Here is a 20,741-nt window from a genome sequence, read left to right on the forward strand (position 1 = left end):
CAATTACATAAATTTTCTGGAATTTTCAAATAAAACTTTTTTTAGCGAAGGCGGGGCTTAGTTCATTTCATTCAATAATAATGGGGTAAAAACATGACGGTACATACATGCTAGGATGGGATAAGGAAGCTCTAACTATACTATGAGTCTATGAGCAATTTTATTTGCTTGTCTCCTTACAAATCGCTGAGAAAAGTTGTGCAATGGCAAAAGGTGCTTACGGCATAAACCAATATCACGAGTTTGTTATGAGAGGTAGTGTTAGAATTCAAATCAGGAGTTCGTTAAGAGGGGTAGTTTTACAATTCAAATAAACATGCTATATAAGGGATTACAACATAAAACAATATACAAGTTCATTATCCATAAAAAAAAAATATATATATATATATACGGAAGTTCATTATGAAGGGTGCTGTTAGAATTCAAATAAACATGATATATAAGGCACAATAATCAATCAAAGTGGACGGTCCACTGAAAAAATTGATACAACTGAATTCGATGATTTTTCCTTTAAAACTGGTCAATAAACGATCACCCTTGAAAATTTCTACCATGCCAATTGCTTCCTCCGTCCCAAAATTATAATTTGTTTTGAAGAAAAATCTGTCTCTAACGATAAGATGCTTTACAATATAAATAAAATATTAAATGTTATTTCTTCTATTATACCTTCAATTATTTTATTACTTTATTTCCTTTCAATTCTTCAATTTATCTTTAATATACCATTGATGAATGATAATTTTTTACAATGACTTATAATTTTTCCTTCTCATAAGTATTTATGGTTTTGAATTCTAGGAAGCAATGTTTTTTTTTCTAAACTAGAAAAGCATATACTAGTATTTTCATTTTCGGTAGAAAACCATAGTCAATTGGAGTCAACGGTACACGTTGAATTGATGAATGTACCATAGAAATCTTCAATTTATACAAAAAAAAATATAGTCCATTCGACAGATTTTTACTTTAAAAATAAAATACAAAGACTTACATATCCTTGGATTATGGTAGTGGTGAGTGGCAACAAAAATGGAAGTATCGGTTTGATATGATCTTCTAAAGTTAATTGGATGATGACTCAGATTTAATTATATATTCTGCACATTTTGATTAAACAATTGCATAATTATCACATAAGAAATAAGACTTTGCATGTCCGTGGAGAACAAGTTGTATCTGTAGACCACTCCTCAAGATTTGTGGAAGAGATACCATATTGCGTGAGAAAAATATGCTCAAGCAGAGTCTAGAACTAGAACTTTCCCAAAATTGATAAATTTTTTGCAATCACAATTTACTAAGATTGACCGGGTTTCGTGACTCAACCATTAGTGTATGTTTTGGTTTTGCGTTGATGAAATTAAGTTTTAGTAAATTTTTTTTTTTTTTTTGAAGGAAGTTTTAGTAAATTGATTCAATAAAATTGATAACATCGTTTTGCGTTGATGAAATTAAAAGTTTGGTAAATTGATTATATAAAATGATTTATATTTTGATATATTATCTACGTAAAAGTGAGTTAAACAATAAATTTAATGTCAAATCCTTCAAAAAGATTGATGTTGTTGTGAATTTGTTGAAAATCACACAAATAAAATACTTGATTGATGTGTGGAGCAAAGTAATCAAGCAACCAAAATCAATGTGGGAACAATTATAAACACAAACAAAAGTAGAAGACAACGAGAGAAAGAAAGAGAGAACACAAGAAATTAGTTTACCCAATTCGGTCCAATATTGACCTAGTCTAGGGGAGATAACATCTATCTGTTCCACTATAATGATGAGCAACTTTAGAAAAGAGATATCAAAGGGTTACAAGAATAAGTCTTCAAACCTAATTCTACCCAAATTCTCAATCTCTTCATGTGACCAAGAGACTCAATCCTAACAGTGTTTCCCAAGGTGAATCAATTTCAACCCTAGTGTTGGTTACCAAGAGCAAACTCTATAAACCTTAGTTTTGTGTTGGCTTCTAAACCCTTGTTTTCAGCTCTCTAATCTCTCAAGGTTTACATCTGATAGAATGTTTATATTTATGGAGAAATAAAACCCTCAAAATTTGGAACAAATGTCACGCTGAAAAATACTGTTATTTTTATCCTTCAGCGTAAAATCGAGTCACGATTTTTCCAAAATCACAAGTCCAAAAACCTGGTCCAAAATCATGCCACGATTTTGCTAGATCGGACCACGATTTTGGCAGATTCTAAATCCTAAATTTTGAGTCAATTCTCTAACATATGTTAAAATCAATTATACTCAAGAGTAAATTTTAACCTCTTTAAAAATGAAACCAAACATGTCATAATCTCATGTATTCGCCTCAAAGATTCACAACACAATCCAAGAAATCAAGCTTACCAAATGATCTTGATAAAACCTAAAATTATTTTGTAGTGGTCACACGATACGATCAAACATTTCTCTTATCAACTTTAAATAATTTGTTGGAACAAAATGTGTTTCACAATAAACCTTAACAAGTTTTGATGATAACAAGGTATTAAAAATTCTCAATTGGTTATTGCTAATAATTGTTCAAGTGTACAGGACCAAAGGCAAGTCAATTAATTTCAATAGGTCTTGGAAGAACAATGGAGAGCAAAGGAATTTTAAAAGCATCTGAAGAAAACTGCGTCTGAAGCTAAAGTGCTTCTGAAGCTGAAGTGCCTCTGAAGTGATGACGTCATCAGAAGCAGAAGGTCATCAGAAGCAAGATTTTCATCAGAAGCAAAATCATCACCAGAAGTTACATTTGAATAGTAAAATTCAAACTGAAGATTCAAAGTAGTTGTTTAACATTTCAACCTCGTCTAAGAAGAACGAAGAATTGAAAGGGAGGTATCAACGGTCATTTGGAGAGCCCTGAGTACTTGTCCTTCGTTAACAGAGTTGACAAAGTACAAGTGTACAACCACTACCTCCACTACTCTGTTTTTATCTACGCTACAAGACAAGACAACAACCATGCCTGCAGAATTGTTCCTTCAAGATGGGAATGAATTTGAAGCTAATTCTTCAAAGGACTACACCCAAATCAGGCAAAGGATTACTGGTGGATGATCAAAGGAACTCAACGACTCTTTAGACGTGCTAATCATCTCAACGTCTCTTTCACGCCTCTATATAAAGGAGTGAAGACTTGAAGAATGCAGATAGAGACATACAAGTTAAAAAGCGCCAAAACTCTGTCAATTTGATTCTACAAAGCACATTGAATTTCTGCACTGATTTGATACATCTTAGAAATTCACAAGTTTAGAGTCTTTATTGTATTGTATTGTGAACACCACTGATTGTATATCATGTGTTCAAGTCAAACATATTTTCCCTGTATCTTTGTTTGATTAGAAGACTCTTGCTTAGTGCTTGAGCATTGGAAGACTCTTGCCTGTGTGCTTGAGCATTTTGAGAAGTCTCATACTTAGAGAGTATTGAGCATTTGTAATCTTTGTGATTATAGTGAAATCTCCTTGGAAGTGCAAGGGGGACTGGACTACTTCCGATTTGTGGAAGGAACCAGGATAACTGCTTGTGTCTTATTCTTCTTTTCTCTGCTTTGATCTTTTCCGCTGCATATCTGATTCTGGTTATTACATCAGAAGCAATCCCAAACTGCTTCTGAAGTATTATCAGAAGAAGTATTTTTTGAAAGAAAAAGAAAACACAATTCAACCCCCCCTTCTTGTGTTTTTCTCACCTTCATAATTGTGAGCGATATCATTGCATATTAATCTCTTTATATTATTTCGATTATAAAAAATAATTGACAAATAGGAACAATGGATCTTGCCTAGAAGCTAATCTCACGCAAGAAAAGTTAGAAAATTGTTGTTGACACACTAAAGAAGGCTAAAATACACCAGTAAATTACTCAAATGCCTCTATCGGTAGTTAACTACTGCAGAAATTAACCGGCGGTAGTTAACTGCCGAAATCTAATTTAATCCATCGGCACATAACTACCGTGGAAATCATTAACTTCAGAAGAAAAAAATGAATGAATGCAAAGCACCGACCAAATTGAATAAAGGAAATCAACACCAAATTAACTTTAAGAATGCATTAACTACGTTCATTCATTCATTCATTAACAATTCATTCTTATCATGATACAAAAAGTCATATAGCATCTGAGTGCACAAATAATTTCATTCACTTAATTGATCAAATGATTTCCACGACACTTATGTGTCGAAGGATTAAATTGGATTTCGGCAGTTAACTACCGCTGATTAATTTCTGCGGCAGTTAACTGCCGATGGAGGCATTTGAGTAATTTATTGGTGTGCTTTAGTCTTTTTTAGTGTGTCAACAACAATTTTCGAACAGTTAAACTGATATTTTCCCATTTCAACTAAACAAACCAAAAATAAATTCCTTAAAAAAAAAACCCAAAACAAATTAATTTGCCAATGATCGCGCGACTCAACTTTGGTTATATTTAGGACAGAGCCTAGGCCCAACTTTCAATGACTTTCACTATAAAGGGCATAAATACTCTTCTCACTTATCAAATTTCTCTTCTTTTTTTCTTCTTCTTCTTCTTCTTTCAATCGTGGTTGTCCCAACGGCATTTAACTATTGTTCAACTCTTAAATGACAGTTAAATATCATTGGACATTTGTAAAATCGGTTAAATCGATTTAAAAAGTGATTGAACCGATTTGAAATGTGTCGAACCACACTTAATGAGCGTTGGAGAACTGAACGACAGTTAACTGCCGCTAAAGTAAGTTTAGGAGAAATTCGAAAAGTGAAAAGAGAAATTTCCTAAAACCACACATCTAAGCATTATCCGTTAGCAACCACTCACCATATAACTAAGATCGGAGAAAGATTATCGATCATTGTGTGCATCACTCAAAGACCTCAACGAGTTTTCACCCCAATTCTCCAAAAACCCTACCTATAAAAGATATGACTTGAACGTTAAAGTATTTACAAGTATAGTACATCTATTAAAATGCACTGCCACTTTCCTCCACCACACATCACCAACTTCATTTGTCGTCCTTAGTCACCTCATATTAGGTTCGATTCTATTCAAAGAGAAACTCTGGGTTTAATTTGAGATGCTCGTGATATGTCTGATCTTTCACATTATTTTCTTTTAATTTGAACATGAGTCATTTAATTTCTTTAACCTCTTACCAAGTACACAAGTATAATATGAGATAAGCTTATCGTGTGCAACAAAATGGAAGAAAAAAAATATTAACGAAAAAAAAATAGAAGAAGAGAAGCTTTATCACATGCAAGAAAAAATCGCGTTAGAGAACGATATGACATCTAAATCCTAATGAGAGACTAATCCCAATCACCAGTTAATTTTTGACACCTATTATACTATAAAATTGGCATACCATCACTTCATTATATATGGTTAAAAATGTAGATATCATTTAATCTAATGTCGTGACAATGATTGTACCCATGTTTTTTTAATTAATGTGTTAAAATAAAATAAAAATATTGAAAAATCGTATGCATTTCTTTTACCAAATTACCATGTCATTATAATTTTATTGAAGCTATAAAGTGTAGTTTTTAACGTAAAATTTGATGGCCTTTCAAAAAAAACTGCAACATTTAATATGATACAAAATAAGCACTTTAACTAATTAAAAAAGTTCTTTCACAGATAAAAAAATAAATAAAATTCATCTTTTTCTTTCTCTTCCCATCCACCTTTCTGCTCCCTCTATTTTTATGTTGTTGTTATGAAGACTAATCTCTCAAATCTTATGAATCCCTCTCTTTTACAACTTCTATACAAAATCTAATTCTAAATGAATATTAATATTTCAAAGAACTCATTAATCAGTGTTTCTTCTAATCAAGGGATAAATTAGATCGACATAACAAAGCCAATGACAAGGTTGAGGGTCCAGCATTGTTTCCTTGTTGGAAAAAAATTCTCTCATGCGGCATAAGAGTCATGTGTAATCTAAGTCATTAATTTGATAGAAGAGAAAAATGAAATGAGACATGAGTGAATAAAATTGAGAGAATCTCCTTCCAAATAAATCCCAATAAGGAATTATATCTTAGTCAAAAAAAAAAAAAAAACTATATCCAAAAAGATTTTTTTTTTTGTTTTGAAGAATCCTAAAAGAATATATATCCAATTAGGAAAAGATTTGGAAAACTGATATGATATCATTGTATACAGACCAAACGTGATCCTTGGACAAACATTCTGAAAAGTGTTACACGCCCCAAATTCACAATTAAGCCAGTGTGGGTTCTCCAAAATTTAATTGTAAAATCTTTATATAAATATCACTCTCTATATACTCCTACCTGTAATTTAGTATTAATTTGTAATAAATATAGATAGACATATTGTACCTTACCCAATTCATACTATATTTTTATAGTTTATGTCGTGGCCTAGTTGCTGATTACAGCTTAACTACATGCAAGAACTCTTGAGTAGCTTTATCTTTGATTGTTTTTTTTTGTTTTTTTCCTTCAATATCTTGTATTGTTTTACTAAGCCTAATTAAATTAATTAAATTAAAATGCAGAGAGAATAGATAGAGCTTGTGGCAAGTGGGGAACGTGGCAAGTTGGTTCAATCAATGTGGGAGGTCCAATGTTTCTAGCCACTACTGCAATCTATATTGATATGGCTTCCATGGTTCATGTTCTCCATTCCAAATAGATAGATATATCCTCATTTCTTCAGAAAGATATTTGTCTATTGATTTAAGAAAAACTAATCATGCACAATATTGATGAAAGGAAACTGACTATAGGTATGACATATGACACTAGTTATTAAAAACGTATGGGAAATAAGTAAAAATAACGTGTAGGGTTTCTAAATAAAAGTAAAAATATACTCTTACATAGGAAATGCATTTCTATAAAAATAAAAATTAAATTAAATTAAATTAACTCTAATAATACGTTAAAGACTTAAAGCCTATTATACGAGATTTGAACTTCATTCGTCAAAATTATAATGTCAAACTCTTACTAAACTTACATTTTATGGATGTAACCATTATTTAAAAATAAAAAAAAATCATGGATGTAACAAAAAAAAAAACTTCATGGATAGTCCAAGTTATATATCTTATCTGTGCATAATTCTATAACTCTTGAAAGTGTTACTAGGTACAAATGAATAAAAAATATTTAAAAAGTATTTTAAAAAGTATATAAGCATAACTTGATGGATAGTTTTATTCACTAATTTCTCTTATAATATTTAAAAAGTATATAATTTTTGTTTACTTATTTGTTATTTCAATTGTATTTTGAATAAAAAATGATTTAGAAACTCTAAAGAATTAGTCTAGTGAAAAAGAGACATGTCCTCGACTCTTAAAAGATTCAAATTCCTACCCTGCTAATACATTTAAAAAATAATAAATAAATATATACATTTGTAAATTGTAAGTGTTTTTTAAACTCTAACTGCTTAAAATTTGTAAGTGTGAATTCTAGGGTGAGGGTTCAATTAAGTCCCTCATCGGTGGAGCACCCAAAAAACACCATTTGATTTAATCAATGATCAAGATTGATTCAAAATTAAAATTAGAACATTTATACATTTTCACATAGAATCCTACCCATATCTCTTTTCCTTTTACATTCTTTCAAATTCATCATGAATATGTTAGAACATGCTTGTTGAAGATAAAATGGAACTGGTGATGATGAAATTAACGTAAAAAAATAAAAATTGGGCACAGAGTATGAAATTGAAGAAGATGGTGGTTGTTTTTTGTTTTGTTTTGATTGGGTTTAGTAACAAGGGTAAAGTTGACGTTTAAATTTGATCATCTGTTTAAATTATGTTTCAATTACCACTATGATCAGTGAAGCATATATACTACATTTAAACACACAAACAAAGGCCAAAAGATGCAAATCTGTTAAAATGAATGAATGTTGACAGTTACAATTGGGCTCTCGACTTGTTTGTTTAGTTTCATAACCCTCAATTCAATTATTATCATATGTTACTTGTTAATGGCTAATTATTTTGCTGATTTGATGAAAAATAATGGCTAGTCACGATCCAGAAATCAAAAACAAAACCTCATTAGATTTGCATCTTTCTCATGTTGGAGATGATAGAGAAATATGGATGAAATTGTGTGTGGAAAGATAAAAATGTTCTCATTTTTGTTTTCGATCAATCTGAATCATTGATTCAATCAAATGGTATTTTTTAGGTGCTCCACCGGTGAGGGATTTAATTGAACCCTCACCCTAGAATTCACCGTTTTTTAAACTCTAACTTCTTAAAAATAAAAGTTCTTTTCAAGTTGTTTTCAATTTTCTTTTTATATTCCTTCCCTCGAGTTGAACGTGGGTAAGAAATATTTGCAACTTCAAATTAAAGAGTCTCACGAATAAATCATTTTCCCAAAAATAGAAGGAGTTCATCTCATCCGGCTAGTTGCGTAATGATTCTGGTATCAATTAAAAATGTAAAAGCTCTAACTTATGCAATGTATCGTATCATCCCCTTGGTGGAACGTGTCATCCATTTATTATTGATTCATGCAAGTTTAACCTACTATCTTCATTTTCTATAAAACAATCTACTATCTTGATTATACATTTGATCTAACCAACAGAGTTGATATAGATAGGTCGGTTGGACCTACCATTTTTTTTTTTTTTTTTTTTTGTAATTTAGTACAAATTCATACATTTTTGTCAATAGATTGTATATGGATTTTTATTATAAATACCATGAATATATGTATTAATTCAGAATTAAAAAGATTATATGTCCAATATGATACGATACAAATAAGATATAAAAAAAAATATAAAAAACTAGCAGAGCTCGCAAAACAAACGAAAAGCCGACCCTAGTTTTTTAGTGAGAGAAATTTCACTCTCTTTAAGTTCACTTTATCTTTCACTCATCGATGATGGATGATTTTACGTCATTTTTTACTTAGAATCACTCATTTGCATCTTTTTTTTCACTTTCTTTCAATTTAAATAAGTGATTTCCACATATATCAAGTTTTTTCTTTTGTGTTTTTTGTGATTTCGTCATCTAAGTGAGGTGTTTTGTTGTTCGTGTGCGCGTTGTTTGATTTCACATCTTGTTATGTGTTGTTTGTTTGGATCTTATTGAAAGATTAACTTCAGACAATCACAGATTCAATCAATGATTTGGCCGTCATCATTTGCAGATCTGAAAGTATGAGTATTCTGCTGATTTAGATATTATCATTTATTTGTATGCACTTTATCGTTGTATGCTATTAACTTGGATGATGTGAGTTTGTTATTGTCTGTGATGTATTCTATCAATTTAAATGAATGAATGAATATCGTTTTACTTTTGTAAAAAAATAAATAAAAAATATGATCTAAATAATCCCTTTATAAATCATCAAAATTTAAATTAATCTCCAATTGCCAAAGTCGGCAGCACCTAGTAGTAGTACAAGACTACAAGTGTACAACCAAATTATTAATTAAACATCTACAATTGTTCCAACCATCAACCAGCTAATAGTAAAGTTGCATAGCTAGGATAGGAAATGCCAAAATGTGAACGTTACATGCAAAAGTGAAAAGCTTAAAACAAAATAGATCCATTGATTTTAACCCAAAGTTTTGATATTCTTTTCGTCTTAAAATGTTACACACTGTTTTGAATCCTTTTAAACAAGTCACTATTGGTCCCTTTCATTGGGTCATTTAATTTTAAATGGACCCTACGTAATTTTGCATGTTACGGCTGAGAAACAAATTCATTGAACAAACTTGTCCAAAAGAGGTGAGTACTGAGTACCATCAAACTTCATTTCGTACATGCATTTACCAATTTGAATATGTGTCACTATGCATATTTTTCTTCTTTTTCTAAGTCAACAGAGATACTATGCAAATTGTCTCACCATTTCCCAGCAGACTCACGTAAAGTAAGAAGTTTCATTCTGACCTTAATTCCCTACTTGACTTTGTTTGCATGACAAATTTGAAAATTTTATTGAAGACACGAGTTGATTATCACAAGCACCTAAAGATCAAAAGAAAGAATTACCTATGAATTCACCATTCTTATTCCATGAAATTGTATGAGTAGGCGAAACGAGTTCTTAAAAGTAATAAAAATTTAAAATATTCTTGCACTTTTAACAAGCTTTTTACCTTATAAAATGGTCATTTGTTAAGAATTAAAAAATTGTAATATTCAATAATTAATTTAGATATAAACAGGAAATAAATTGGAGCTATACTCCCTTAAAAAAATTGGCTATATATATTTTTATTTATTTTCAAAATAAAAAAAATCACTTTTAAGAAACAAACATTTATTGAAAATTATGTTTAAAAGAAGTTACAGCAACTTTTTTTATAAAATTTATAACAAACAGCTGAAATTATTTAAAGTCTTTTTAAATAAAAAAAAACAGTACCAAACAGACCCTAATATCATAGATAAAATGAATATCAAATACTTTGTTAACACAAATCAAAATTTTTCATTTGACAATTTCTTATAAGAAATTATGGAAGATCACACCTTATTTTTTTATTGGACCGTCCTTTTTTTTTCTTTAAAAACTAATTTTTTTTTAAAAAAAATGAAGAAAGTTGAAGAATATATATATTAAAACAACATTAAATTACATATTTTTTTTGGTAAATAGAGATAAATTTCACTAACCAAAACATTTATTACAAACTACATGAAAACGAGAAATAAAAAAATAAAGAGACTTGAACACCGCTTTAAACACATGAACAACTAAAGGTCTTACAAACTTAAAATCAAGTACTTCAACTTCTTAGATTACAATCCTCTAATGTAAACAACTGCTTGATGCAAATTCTGAAATCGTCTACCATTTCTCTCCTTTACATCAAATATCGAGTCACACTCAACCATTATGCTCGATTGATGCATGTCATTGTTCCCGTTGTACCATCTCTAATCACATTGCATTATTAATTATCGGTTGCTAGCGTTGATACTTATGTCACTCTACTGAAAATTATATGTCTAAACAACATCAGAATACTCACAATTGAAAAAGAGATGAGAATGAATTTCATTCTCCTTTTTACACAAAATACACAATTGGTCCCAATGTATACCAACTTTATTCAATCTAGCCTACATAGATAACCAATTAACAAGCAAATATTTTGGAGGAGCTGGTTATCGCAAATCATTTTCCTCCAACTAACTTATAAAATATTTATTTTGGTTTAATTTATTTTATGTGTTTTAAGATTTGAATTTGAAAATAAGCTTAGATTATTAAGAAGAAATTTATAATAGAAAAATATCCGACTAAAAGAAAGTTAGTTAGCTTTCTGATTTACTATCATTTTGGAGTAGGTTTAGATTTAAATTTAAATTTAAAAAGAATTGAGTTGCGAAATATAATTGTTCAAAATAAAGTCTACCCAAAAAGTTGTTAACTTTGTATATCGAAGTCGACTTTATTTAATGGTAGAGATGTTTTATTTTATATTTGAATGAACCTAAATTTTTGGATAGTTTCATTATAGAACGTTCCATTTAATAACAATTAATAACAAATTTTACCAGGGCAAAAATAAATGGACCGAAAATCATAAGCACTAATTTTAAAAATGACATTTTATCTTAATTTAGAATTACAATTTACAATTCAAATTTGACCACTACAATATTATAAAAAATTTCATTTTATTTTATCAAGTAGTATAGTGACTAAATTCATACATTTTAAACATGAAAAATAGGGAATTCGAGATTCGAACATGACCCATTTAAATAATGTTTTTGGTAGCTGTCACTTGAACTACGTTTACGGGATAAACATTTCATATTTTTATTATTGATGATTAATAGTTAAAAATGTTTAATGAGAATTTATTTATTTTTTTGACAAAAAATGTTTAATGAGAATTAATAGTAGGTTATATTAGGGCCAAAATAAATGGACAAAAAACCAAACTAGAATTACAATTAAAACTCGGCCACTACACTATTTTAAGAGCATTTCATATTTTATAAGTGACAGCTAATGACAATTAATAGTGAAAAATAATAATGAAATTGATAATAAATTACATTAAGGCATAAATGGAGAAAAAACCAAACAAGAATTACAATTAAATAAAATCTGATAACTACAATATTTTTTTTATGACCACTACAGTTTTTATAACTATATTTGTATTAATGACAACTAATGACAGTTATTTTTTGACAACTAATGACAGTTAACAGTTTAAAAAAATGAAGGTTAAAATTAATAATATGTTAATATAGGGAAAAAAATAAATGGTTGAAAAATGAAAATTAATAAAGTAAAGTACATAAAAAGCTAAACAAAAATATTGAATACACCCAACCAAATACCAATGTTGTTGAATAGAGGAATCGGTGTCATTCTTCTCAATGTTCATGTACCGGTCAATGTCAAAGAACAAATATGGTTAACCACCTTGTAAGGCAAGGTTATTTAACAACCTCCTCAACGGCCAAATTTCATAAAAAAGGTAAAAAAGAAAAAATCAAAATTAATTAAATAAAATATTAAAGACCCAAAACAATTGAAGACATAAAAAGAAATATAAAGAGTGGTTTTGGTTTTTTGTGAAAGTGGTATTTGATGAGGTGGTTGGACTAAGAAAGAAAGAAAGTGAGTGTGTTACATTAAAAAATCCGGTTTTAAGGAAGTATACATTGCATTCTGAAATTTTGCAGTGTAACATTGTACTTATTCTGTGGACTGACACCTAAGATTTTTTTCTATTTCCAACATATAAAAACCGCTTTGTTTGTTCCAGGACAATATTTTCAATTTACATGACATATTCACACATTTTCTCGATACAGAAACTAAATTAAAACTTGTTCCTTTTTTTGCATTTTTGCTCCTTAAGGAGTTTTTTTTTTTTGCATCAATGCTCTTGACCTTTTTCTTTGTTATATACCTCTCTTTCTTGTTCATTATTCTTGTGTCTTCTCTTTGTGATATTCAGCGGCTTATACTTGGATTAGTAGAATTCTGTTTCTTGTGCTCATGCCTGGCCGTGTCAATCAGAGTGGTAACTTTACTTCATCTCTTTTTCTTTCTATTTCAATTGTATTGTTGTTTGATTCTTCAATTCTTAGTTTTCAAATTTGTTGTTTTAATTCATCATAGGATTATAGCATATCGTTTCATAACATAGCAGAGTGTTTTTTTTCTTTTCTTTCTCTATATCATTATTATATGGATGTTATGTATATCTTGTGGCATGCTTAGGAGAATCACTCTTATCTTATAGCTTGTTGTTGCAATAAGGATCCTTAGTAAGAATAACAAAGAAAATATTGGATCTAGTACTAGTTGTGATTTCTTTAAGAACAAGAAGTTAATTTTATTTGTTTGAAAAAGAACCCTTTTTATTGAACATGCATGTGCTAGATTGCAAGTGATAGATATTATGTTGTGTGTGATGTACAAGATAGATAGTGAATTTTGTTTCTAGGGTATCTTATTGTAATGATAAGTTGTAATTGGAACAATCATGTGTGTGTGACTGATTTAGATTGTGTGAGTGACTTTTTCAGGTAATGATGAATTGCATCCTGGGTGTAGGGGGTACACTATTAGTTCCAATGTTGATGTGCACTGCTCTCCTACGAAGCGAACTCGAATTAGTGCCCCATTTACCTTTGGACCTCTTCCGAGAGCTCTTGAGCACGGGCAAGATCTTAAGCCAAGTATCGAGAGCCTTCCAGACGAATGTCTCTTTGAGATATTCAGACGCCTTCCAAGTGGCAAAGAGAGAAGCTCAGGTGCCTGTGTATCTAAAAGGTGGCTTATGCTTATGAGCAGTATTCGCAAAGATGAAATTGACTCTGGTGTAGAGACAATCTCTTCAGATGAGAGTGAGGAAGATGCTAAAGGTGGTGGCTGGCTTACAAGGCGTTTGGAAGGGAGGAAAGCCACTGATGTAAGGCTTGCTGCTATTGCTGTTGGGACTGGTTGCTGTGGTGGACTTGGAAAGCTATATATTAGAGGAAACAACTCGACTCGAGGTGTTACAGACCGCGGTCTCTCAGCAGTTGCTTGTGGTTGCCCTTCTCTCAGATCACTTTCACTTTGGAATGTGTCTTCTATTGGTGATAAGGGTCTTTGTGAGATTGCAAAAGGATGTCATATGTTGGAGACGCTCGACTTAAGCCATTCTTCGTCGATCACCAACAAGGGTTTGATTGCAATAGCTGAAGGTTGCCCTAACTTGACAACCTTAAACATTGAATCATGCTCTATGATTGGAAATGAGGGTCTGCAAACTGTTGCAAAGTTATGTCCCAAGTTACATTCAATCTGTATCAAGGATTGTCCTCTTGTTGGAGATCATGGTGTCTCTAGTTTGCTATCATTGGCTTCCAACTTGTCAAAGGTAAAGCTTCAGATTTTGAATATCACTGATTTTTCTCTGGCTGTTATTGGCCATTATGGAAAGGCAGTAACGAATCTGGTTCTGAGTGGTCTTCAAAATGTAAGCGAAAGAGGGTTTTGCGTCATGGGAGTTGCTCAAGGTCTACAGAAATTGATGTCACTAACTATTACTTCCTGCCAAGGGGTAACCGATGCGAGCATCGAAGCCATGGGTAAAGGTTTCCCACACCTGAAGCAGATGTGCCTTCGCAGGTGTAGCTTTGTATCCGACTTTGGATTGGCAGAATTTGCCAAATGCACAAGATCTCTCCAGAGCTTGCAGTTGGAAGAGTGTAACAGATTCACCCAATGTGGGATTTTCTATGCCCTTTCAAACATCAAAACGAAGTTGAAATCATTTACACTTGTGAAGTGTATGGGAATTAAAGACATTGATGTGGAAGTATCTATGCTTTCACCTTGCAAGTCTCTTCGATCTTTAACCATTCAAAACTGCCCTGGTTTCGGCAGTGCTAGCATGGCTGTGGTCGGGAAATTGTGTCCCCAACTTCAGCATGTTGATCTGACTGGACTTTGCGGCATAACTGACGCTGGCCTTCTCCCTCTTCTGGAGAATTGTGAGGCTGGACTTGTCGAGGTGAACCTTACAGGTTGCTGGAACTTGACAGATTACATAGTTTCCAAGGTGGCCAGGCTACATGGTGGAACTCTCGAAATACTAAATCTCGATGGATGCCAGAATATTACTGATGCAAGTTTGGTTGCAGTTGCAGACGACTGCCTCCTGTTGAATGATCTAGATGTCTCAAAGTGTGCAATCACTGATGCAGGCATAGCCGTTCTCTCTCGTGCTGATCATCTTAGTATGCGAGTGCTCTCTATGTCTGACTGTTCAGGTATATCGAACAAGTGTGTGCCTTTCTTGGTGAAATTAGGCCCGGCGTTGTCGGGATTGAATATTAAAAATTGCAATTCAATTGACAGCAATGCAATTGAGTTTCTCGTGGAGAATTTATGGAGATGTGATATTCTGGCCTAATCGCGATGGAACTGCTGAATAAGAAAATGCTAATGGATTACTTTTATCAAGTTATTAATAATGAAGCAGCAGATGGTAACATTCAACATACTTTTTTTTTGGCTGATATGACTATCAAGTGTGGATTTGCGGCGCGGTTTGTTGACTCGGTTGTTTTCCAAGGAGTTTTGGATTGTTCCCTTACTAGCCCATTTTTGCAAGCATTTTTAATACATAAATGCTTGTTTCTTACAACCCCTTTTGGCTATAGTTCCATGAGAATACAGTTACTGAGTCTTGGTTGATGGTATCCACTTTAGATCGCACATTGCCTGGGTTTTACTTTGTATCACTGGAATGTTATATTCTGTTTGTTGTAGGTTTATTTTCATGTATTTTTTCATTTTTTTCAATTGTAATAACAATCAAGCGTGTTAAAACGCATAAATTCTGAATAAAGAGTTAGCTTATTTTCATTATGTTTCTCTGTTATTTTGCAATTCAATTTTAATAAGGCTTGGTAATGTCATGCTCAAGGGCTTTCGTTTGGTCTGCCACAACAACCTGTTTTTTGGGTTGTTTTCTTTTAAATCAAGTCTTTGTTCTTGCAGGTTTATGTTTATCTTGCTTATGAACTGTGCTATTTTGTTCCGTAATCATGTTATTGGTGTGAAGTATCCACCGACTTTGGTCAATGGTTAATCTCCCCTCTCAACCATATTTTTTCGATCTTATGAATGGTACTCTGCAGACTACTTCGGCTATTCTATGATGATGGACCTTGAATGGTTTTCAATTAGCCATATTTCGCAATAGTTCCTTTTGTAAAGTTATGTTCCTTTTAAGGTAAAAAATAAAAAAAATTATTGAATGAATAACCATTTTAGCTCTTGAAATTATTGGGGTGTATAATTTGATCTTCTACTCCTTGAAATGAAAAGCTGTCAATCAATTCAATCTATGTGTTATCTAATAGCTGTATCTAGCTGATTATTTTGATAAATCAGTAGTATTTTGAGTATGTCATGGTTTCATATATTGAATGCATCTACATCACATGTTGAACAGTTTTTGTTTTTAATCAATATATACAAGTTAACTTCACTTGCTTAATTTGTTTTGTAGGATATAAAGCCCCAATTTTAAGGTATGATGATGATTACCAATTCTCACGTTTTCAATATGAAATGTTGATACTAAACGCTCTCTCTGGTCTTAAATATGAACAAAAGTCAAAAATGTATTTGGCCAAATTTAAACCGAATATAGGTTGACTTTTGCTTATATTTAAAACAAGACGGAGTAATTATTTACCATACTTAGAGTTAGAGAAGTGGAAGTGTAATATATGTTGTGAGGAAGCATTAATGAACTCAACTTAGAAAATGGAACTGCATCGGGAAATAAAACAAGTGTAGCATCATCCACACCAAGGGATACACATTTTAACCAATCTTCATCTGCTCCAAAAGCTTTGTCCGATATTAAACCTCAGCCTAAGGAAGATCTTCCGCCACCATTACCCGAAAATGTTAAACAGCAAGGTGATTGCTTCGAAATTTCTTCTTCAAAGAAGCTGCTGTGACTCGGTCAGACTCTCCATTACCAGACGACTGCTTTGCTCATAACATGTCTTCTTCATGCACTGAGCAGAGTTCAGAAGAGCAAGAAAATAGTCAAGTAGAGCCTGAGTAACGATGGGAATCCTCCCCTGGATTTGATGTTCTTGTTCATGATGAATCTGGGAACAACCTGGGTTATGAGGGCGGTTCTGAATATTTGCCAGTGCTTGATATGGATGACCATGAACTGAATGAGCAATACTTGGGTTATGAATTTAAAAACACAAATGATTACGACACCATGTGCTCAGGCGCTGATATTCTTTATGAACGGAAAACATATGATGATTACAGACGTTTTGATAGGGATTTTACTAGTCCTAGTGAAAGGAAAGTTTGTGGTTATCCCAGAGAGATGGTCTTAGATACTATATTTTCCAGGAAAAGTATTCGAATGTCCACTTCTGAGATGGCTGCTTGTGATTACTCTGACTTAGATCTACGTCACCATCTGAGAAGACACAGGGAGGTCAATAGTCCTCCTGACACAGGTCTCTTAAGAAGACATGAGTCGTCTTCTTTGATGGTTCAAAACCGGGAAAGGCATCAAAGGCAAGACATTGGTCAGCGGCAAAATAGAAGATTAACATCACAAGTAGGATTTAGTTCAATCAGAGAAGTTGAAGATCTTTCAATTGCCAACAAGCGAAGGTTATTCAGGCCTTACCAGCAAAGTAGGCCAAGAAAGCACTATAGAGAAAAACCAGCTAAATGGCCATTTCCATCTTCTAAAGAATCCAGGAAACCAATTGTGAAGCAACAGAGATCTATTCAGAAATCCAATGCATTTTCAGGGCCCAAGACTCTTGCAGAAATAAAAGAAGAGAAGAAAAAGTCCGGTGAAAGTTCACATTGTGAAAGCTCGTCAGCTGGTTTCCAGGATCCCAAACCTCTGCATGAAATTCTCAAAGACAGGACCATGGATTGAGTGAGAGATGGCAATACCTGCAACAATTGAATCATGAGATTAAAATGACTGATGATTCAGAAGACTAATATTTTTGCTGAAGATAATGAGAATTTTTTTTGGCTTCAGCCGTTTTCTTTTCTTTTTTTTTTGGTTGAAAATTGAGGTGCTTTCTAGCATCCTTTAGTGTGCTGGACCTGGATGACCCTATCATTGGTATGGTTAGATGGTGAATATGTTCTTGTTCGAGCGAGGTTAAGAAGAACTCTTAGATAAGCAGTGTTTGAGTGAAAGAGGTATCTTCTGTAGTTAGTTGAATATGTTGATTTGGACAACGACACTTAAATCTAGAGAGTTGATCACTGATTTGCATGATATCTTGTGTGTGTTTGATTTTTGCCCTACTTGTTTTTTGTCTATAAAGCTGCTTATGACTCACTACTCTTTGTATGGTAAATCGGTCACCTTCCTGGCTTTTATACAACTGTTGCTGCTATGCATATAGTATCTATCAGGGATACAGAAATTTAAACTTAGTACATCAATTGTTCATAAATTTTAAAAAAAAAAAAAAAAAAACTTTTTCAAGAATTTGAGTATCTGTGAATGATGGAAATAAATCAAATTCTTTTCAGTAACCAGATGTGAACTTTTGGTATGCCTACCTTTTTTCGCTTACAAAAGAATTGGCTGTTTTATTCCCTTGGTTTACATTTTGTTGATCTGTTTGTGAAGGATGTTTGCAGACAAGGTTGCAGCAACTGGGTATTATGTGGTTGTTCCTGATTTCTTCAATGGCGATCCCTATGATCCTGAGAATGTTGACAGACCTATACTTGTTCGGAGTAAAGACCATCAACCAGTTAGTACTTTATAATGATAGTTATTGCTTCAATTTTTTATATGGAACTTCGATAACTCTGAGCTTAGATTATGATTAAGAGTTATTGTGTAAAGTTATTGGAAAATCAAAACTCATTCAAGCTTCTGTGTTAGCACATCCATCATCTATCACAGTAGTCTGGTTCTAAACATTTAGTTGAACTTCTATTGTTCTCTATTTGCGAGATACATTAAATACATTAGAAATGCTTGTACTTTTGTATTTTGATGAGTAATGTCATTGATTGAATTCTCTAATAGAAGACTAAATTGATTGACTGACTCAACATTAATTGACGGTCTTCGATGTCTAATGCTACTAGATTGATTTAGAAGACCAAATTGTTTGTTCTAATCTTTCAAGTATTTTGATGAATGACTCTAAATTTGTTTCCAAAAGTTATGTAATACTACAAATTAAAGGTGTATCATATAATGCATGCTGAGTTGGTGGAAACAATTTGTCATGTCTATTTGCTTCAACATCTCATGGTGTTGAATTAAATTGTCCTTGTTACAATCCAGTGCTGCACCATGATTACGTTTTATGTAGATGTTTGAGTTTGATCTCATGTTTTCCACCTTTCTCTATATATATAAACTTAATTGCACATTTAACCCCCCCTTAGTTTCTCAATTGTCCCCACGCGGATTTTGAAGTGAGGTGAATGAACTCACCTTCTTCACTCATGAATGATAATAGTACTATGAGAACATGAGCATTGACTTTCCCTACCCCACGTCACAGCCACTCCTTCAATGATGAGAAATGCACCATCATTCATGTTCTTGGTGACCATGGTCATTGATGCTCATGTCAGTGTTGGAACTTAGGGTAGTTGCCCATACTCCACAAAGGAAAGTCTGTTTCATTGTTTACAAAAATAAAATAACAAAGGTACACAAGTAGTAATGTAAACTGTAAAGCATAGAGAAATACTCAACCATATGAGATCAAAATAGCATAACAAAATTATTGCACAACAGTTTTACTTTTTTTCTGTGCAAGATATGCAAGTGATTCTTCTGTGAGAAAATCTGTCTGTTGGAAAAAAAGGATATTTGTTGTATTGTATACTGTTCATAATATATTTTCCTTGAGTGACCATTTTGTCCTGCTAAAATAATATGTGTGGCATAACCCACTAGTTTAGGGTCACACAAATTCATGAAGATCGTAGCAGTGTTAGTAACAGTCATAGCTTAGCAAAACTTGGCAACTTATCATTTTATTCGAGTTCTATATTTATAGTGCCATTAACTGAAGTAATGATTTACACAGAAACAAGTTCAAAGGAATGCATATGTGGATAGAAGTAGAAAACATCCTGAATGATGAAAAGTCAAATCAAATGTGGGGTGTCGTGTTCCTGAAGCAACATAAGAATCAAGCACCATCAATGAAAGTAGGCGAGTAAGGCTAAATTTTGTATGCCATGATAGTTTGGTCAATAGAACTAGTGTTACCTTTAAATATCACACTTGTACAATTTATTGTACACTCAGTGAACCAAACAAACTTTTTTTTTCTTCCCAATTTTATCCTTTTATCTTTTTTTTTTTACTTATTCATTTCTTAGTTTAGTAACTTACAAAAACACTCAACTTTGTAGTTAACACTATTTGAAAGAGTTAAGAAACCTGCAATTGAGAGACAGTTTCTTTCTAAGCATAATGGTTTGAAGCGCAGAAAGAATCATAGTTAAGAGCTATTTATTATGCTAACTTTCAAGTATGACAACAATTATATAATGTTATAGACTGGTTCAAGGCTTGAAATTCTCCACATACTAAGCCCAAAAAGCATCCTGATATGAACATGTTATTGGACCAAGTTCAATAACATTGGATCCATTCCACCCATCATCACACCAACGACTATCTTAGGAACCTTTATTCCGTAAGGCCTC

General features: G+C 32.3%; 2 protein-coding genes across 2 annotated transcripts; both read left to right on the top strand.

The window, feature by feature from the left end:
- The first annotated feature begins 12,618 nt into the window (after positions 1 to 12,618).
- LOC11444427 (EIN3-binding F-box protein 1) lies at positions 12,619 to 15,899 on the top strand. The gene is made up of 2 exons (XM_003609295.4): positions 12,619 to 13,056; positions 13,565 to 15,899. Exons 1-2 carry the CDS (start codon positions 13,032 to 13,034, stop codon positions 15,439 to 15,441), a joined length of 1,902 nt encoding a protein of 633 aa, XP_003609343.2. The 5' UTR covers positions 12,619 to 13,031; the 3' UTR covers positions 15,442 to 15,899.
- A 751-nt stretch (positions 15,900 to 16,650) lies between these two features.
- On the top strand, positions 16,651 to 18,811 carry LOC25493959 (uncharacterized). The gene is made up of 2 exons (XM_024780794.2): positions 16,651 to 18,245; positions 18,685 to 18,811. Exon 1 carries the CDS (start codon positions 17,215 to 17,217, stop codon positions 17,968 to 17,970), a length of 756 nt encoding a protein of 251 aa, XP_024636562.1. The 5' UTR covers positions 16,651 to 17,214; the 3' UTR covers positions 17,971 to 18,245; positions 18,685 to 18,811.
- Positions 18,812 to 20,741: the final 1,930 nt, after the last annotated feature.

Source organism: Medicago truncatula, chromosome 4 (assembly GCF_003473485.1).
Source record: "Medicago truncatula cultivar Jemalong A17 chromosome 4, MtrunA17r5.0-ANR, whole genome shotgun sequence".
NCBI classification, from domain to species: Eukaryota; Viridiplantae; Streptophyta; class Magnoliopsida; order Fabales; family Fabaceae; genus Medicago; species Medicago truncatula.

Coding starts and splice junctions, on each gene's coding strand:
- LOC11444427 (XM_003609295.4), top strand. CDS start 13,032: ATGCCTGGCCGTGTCAATCAGAGTG. Junction 13,057..13,564: donor TGGCCGTGTCAATCAGAGTG/GTAACTTTACTT, acceptor TGACTTTTTCAG/GTAATGATGAATTGCATCCT.
- LOC25493959 (XM_024780794.2), top strand. CDS start 17,215: ATGGATGACCATGAACTGAATGAGCAATACTTGGGTTATGAATTTAAA.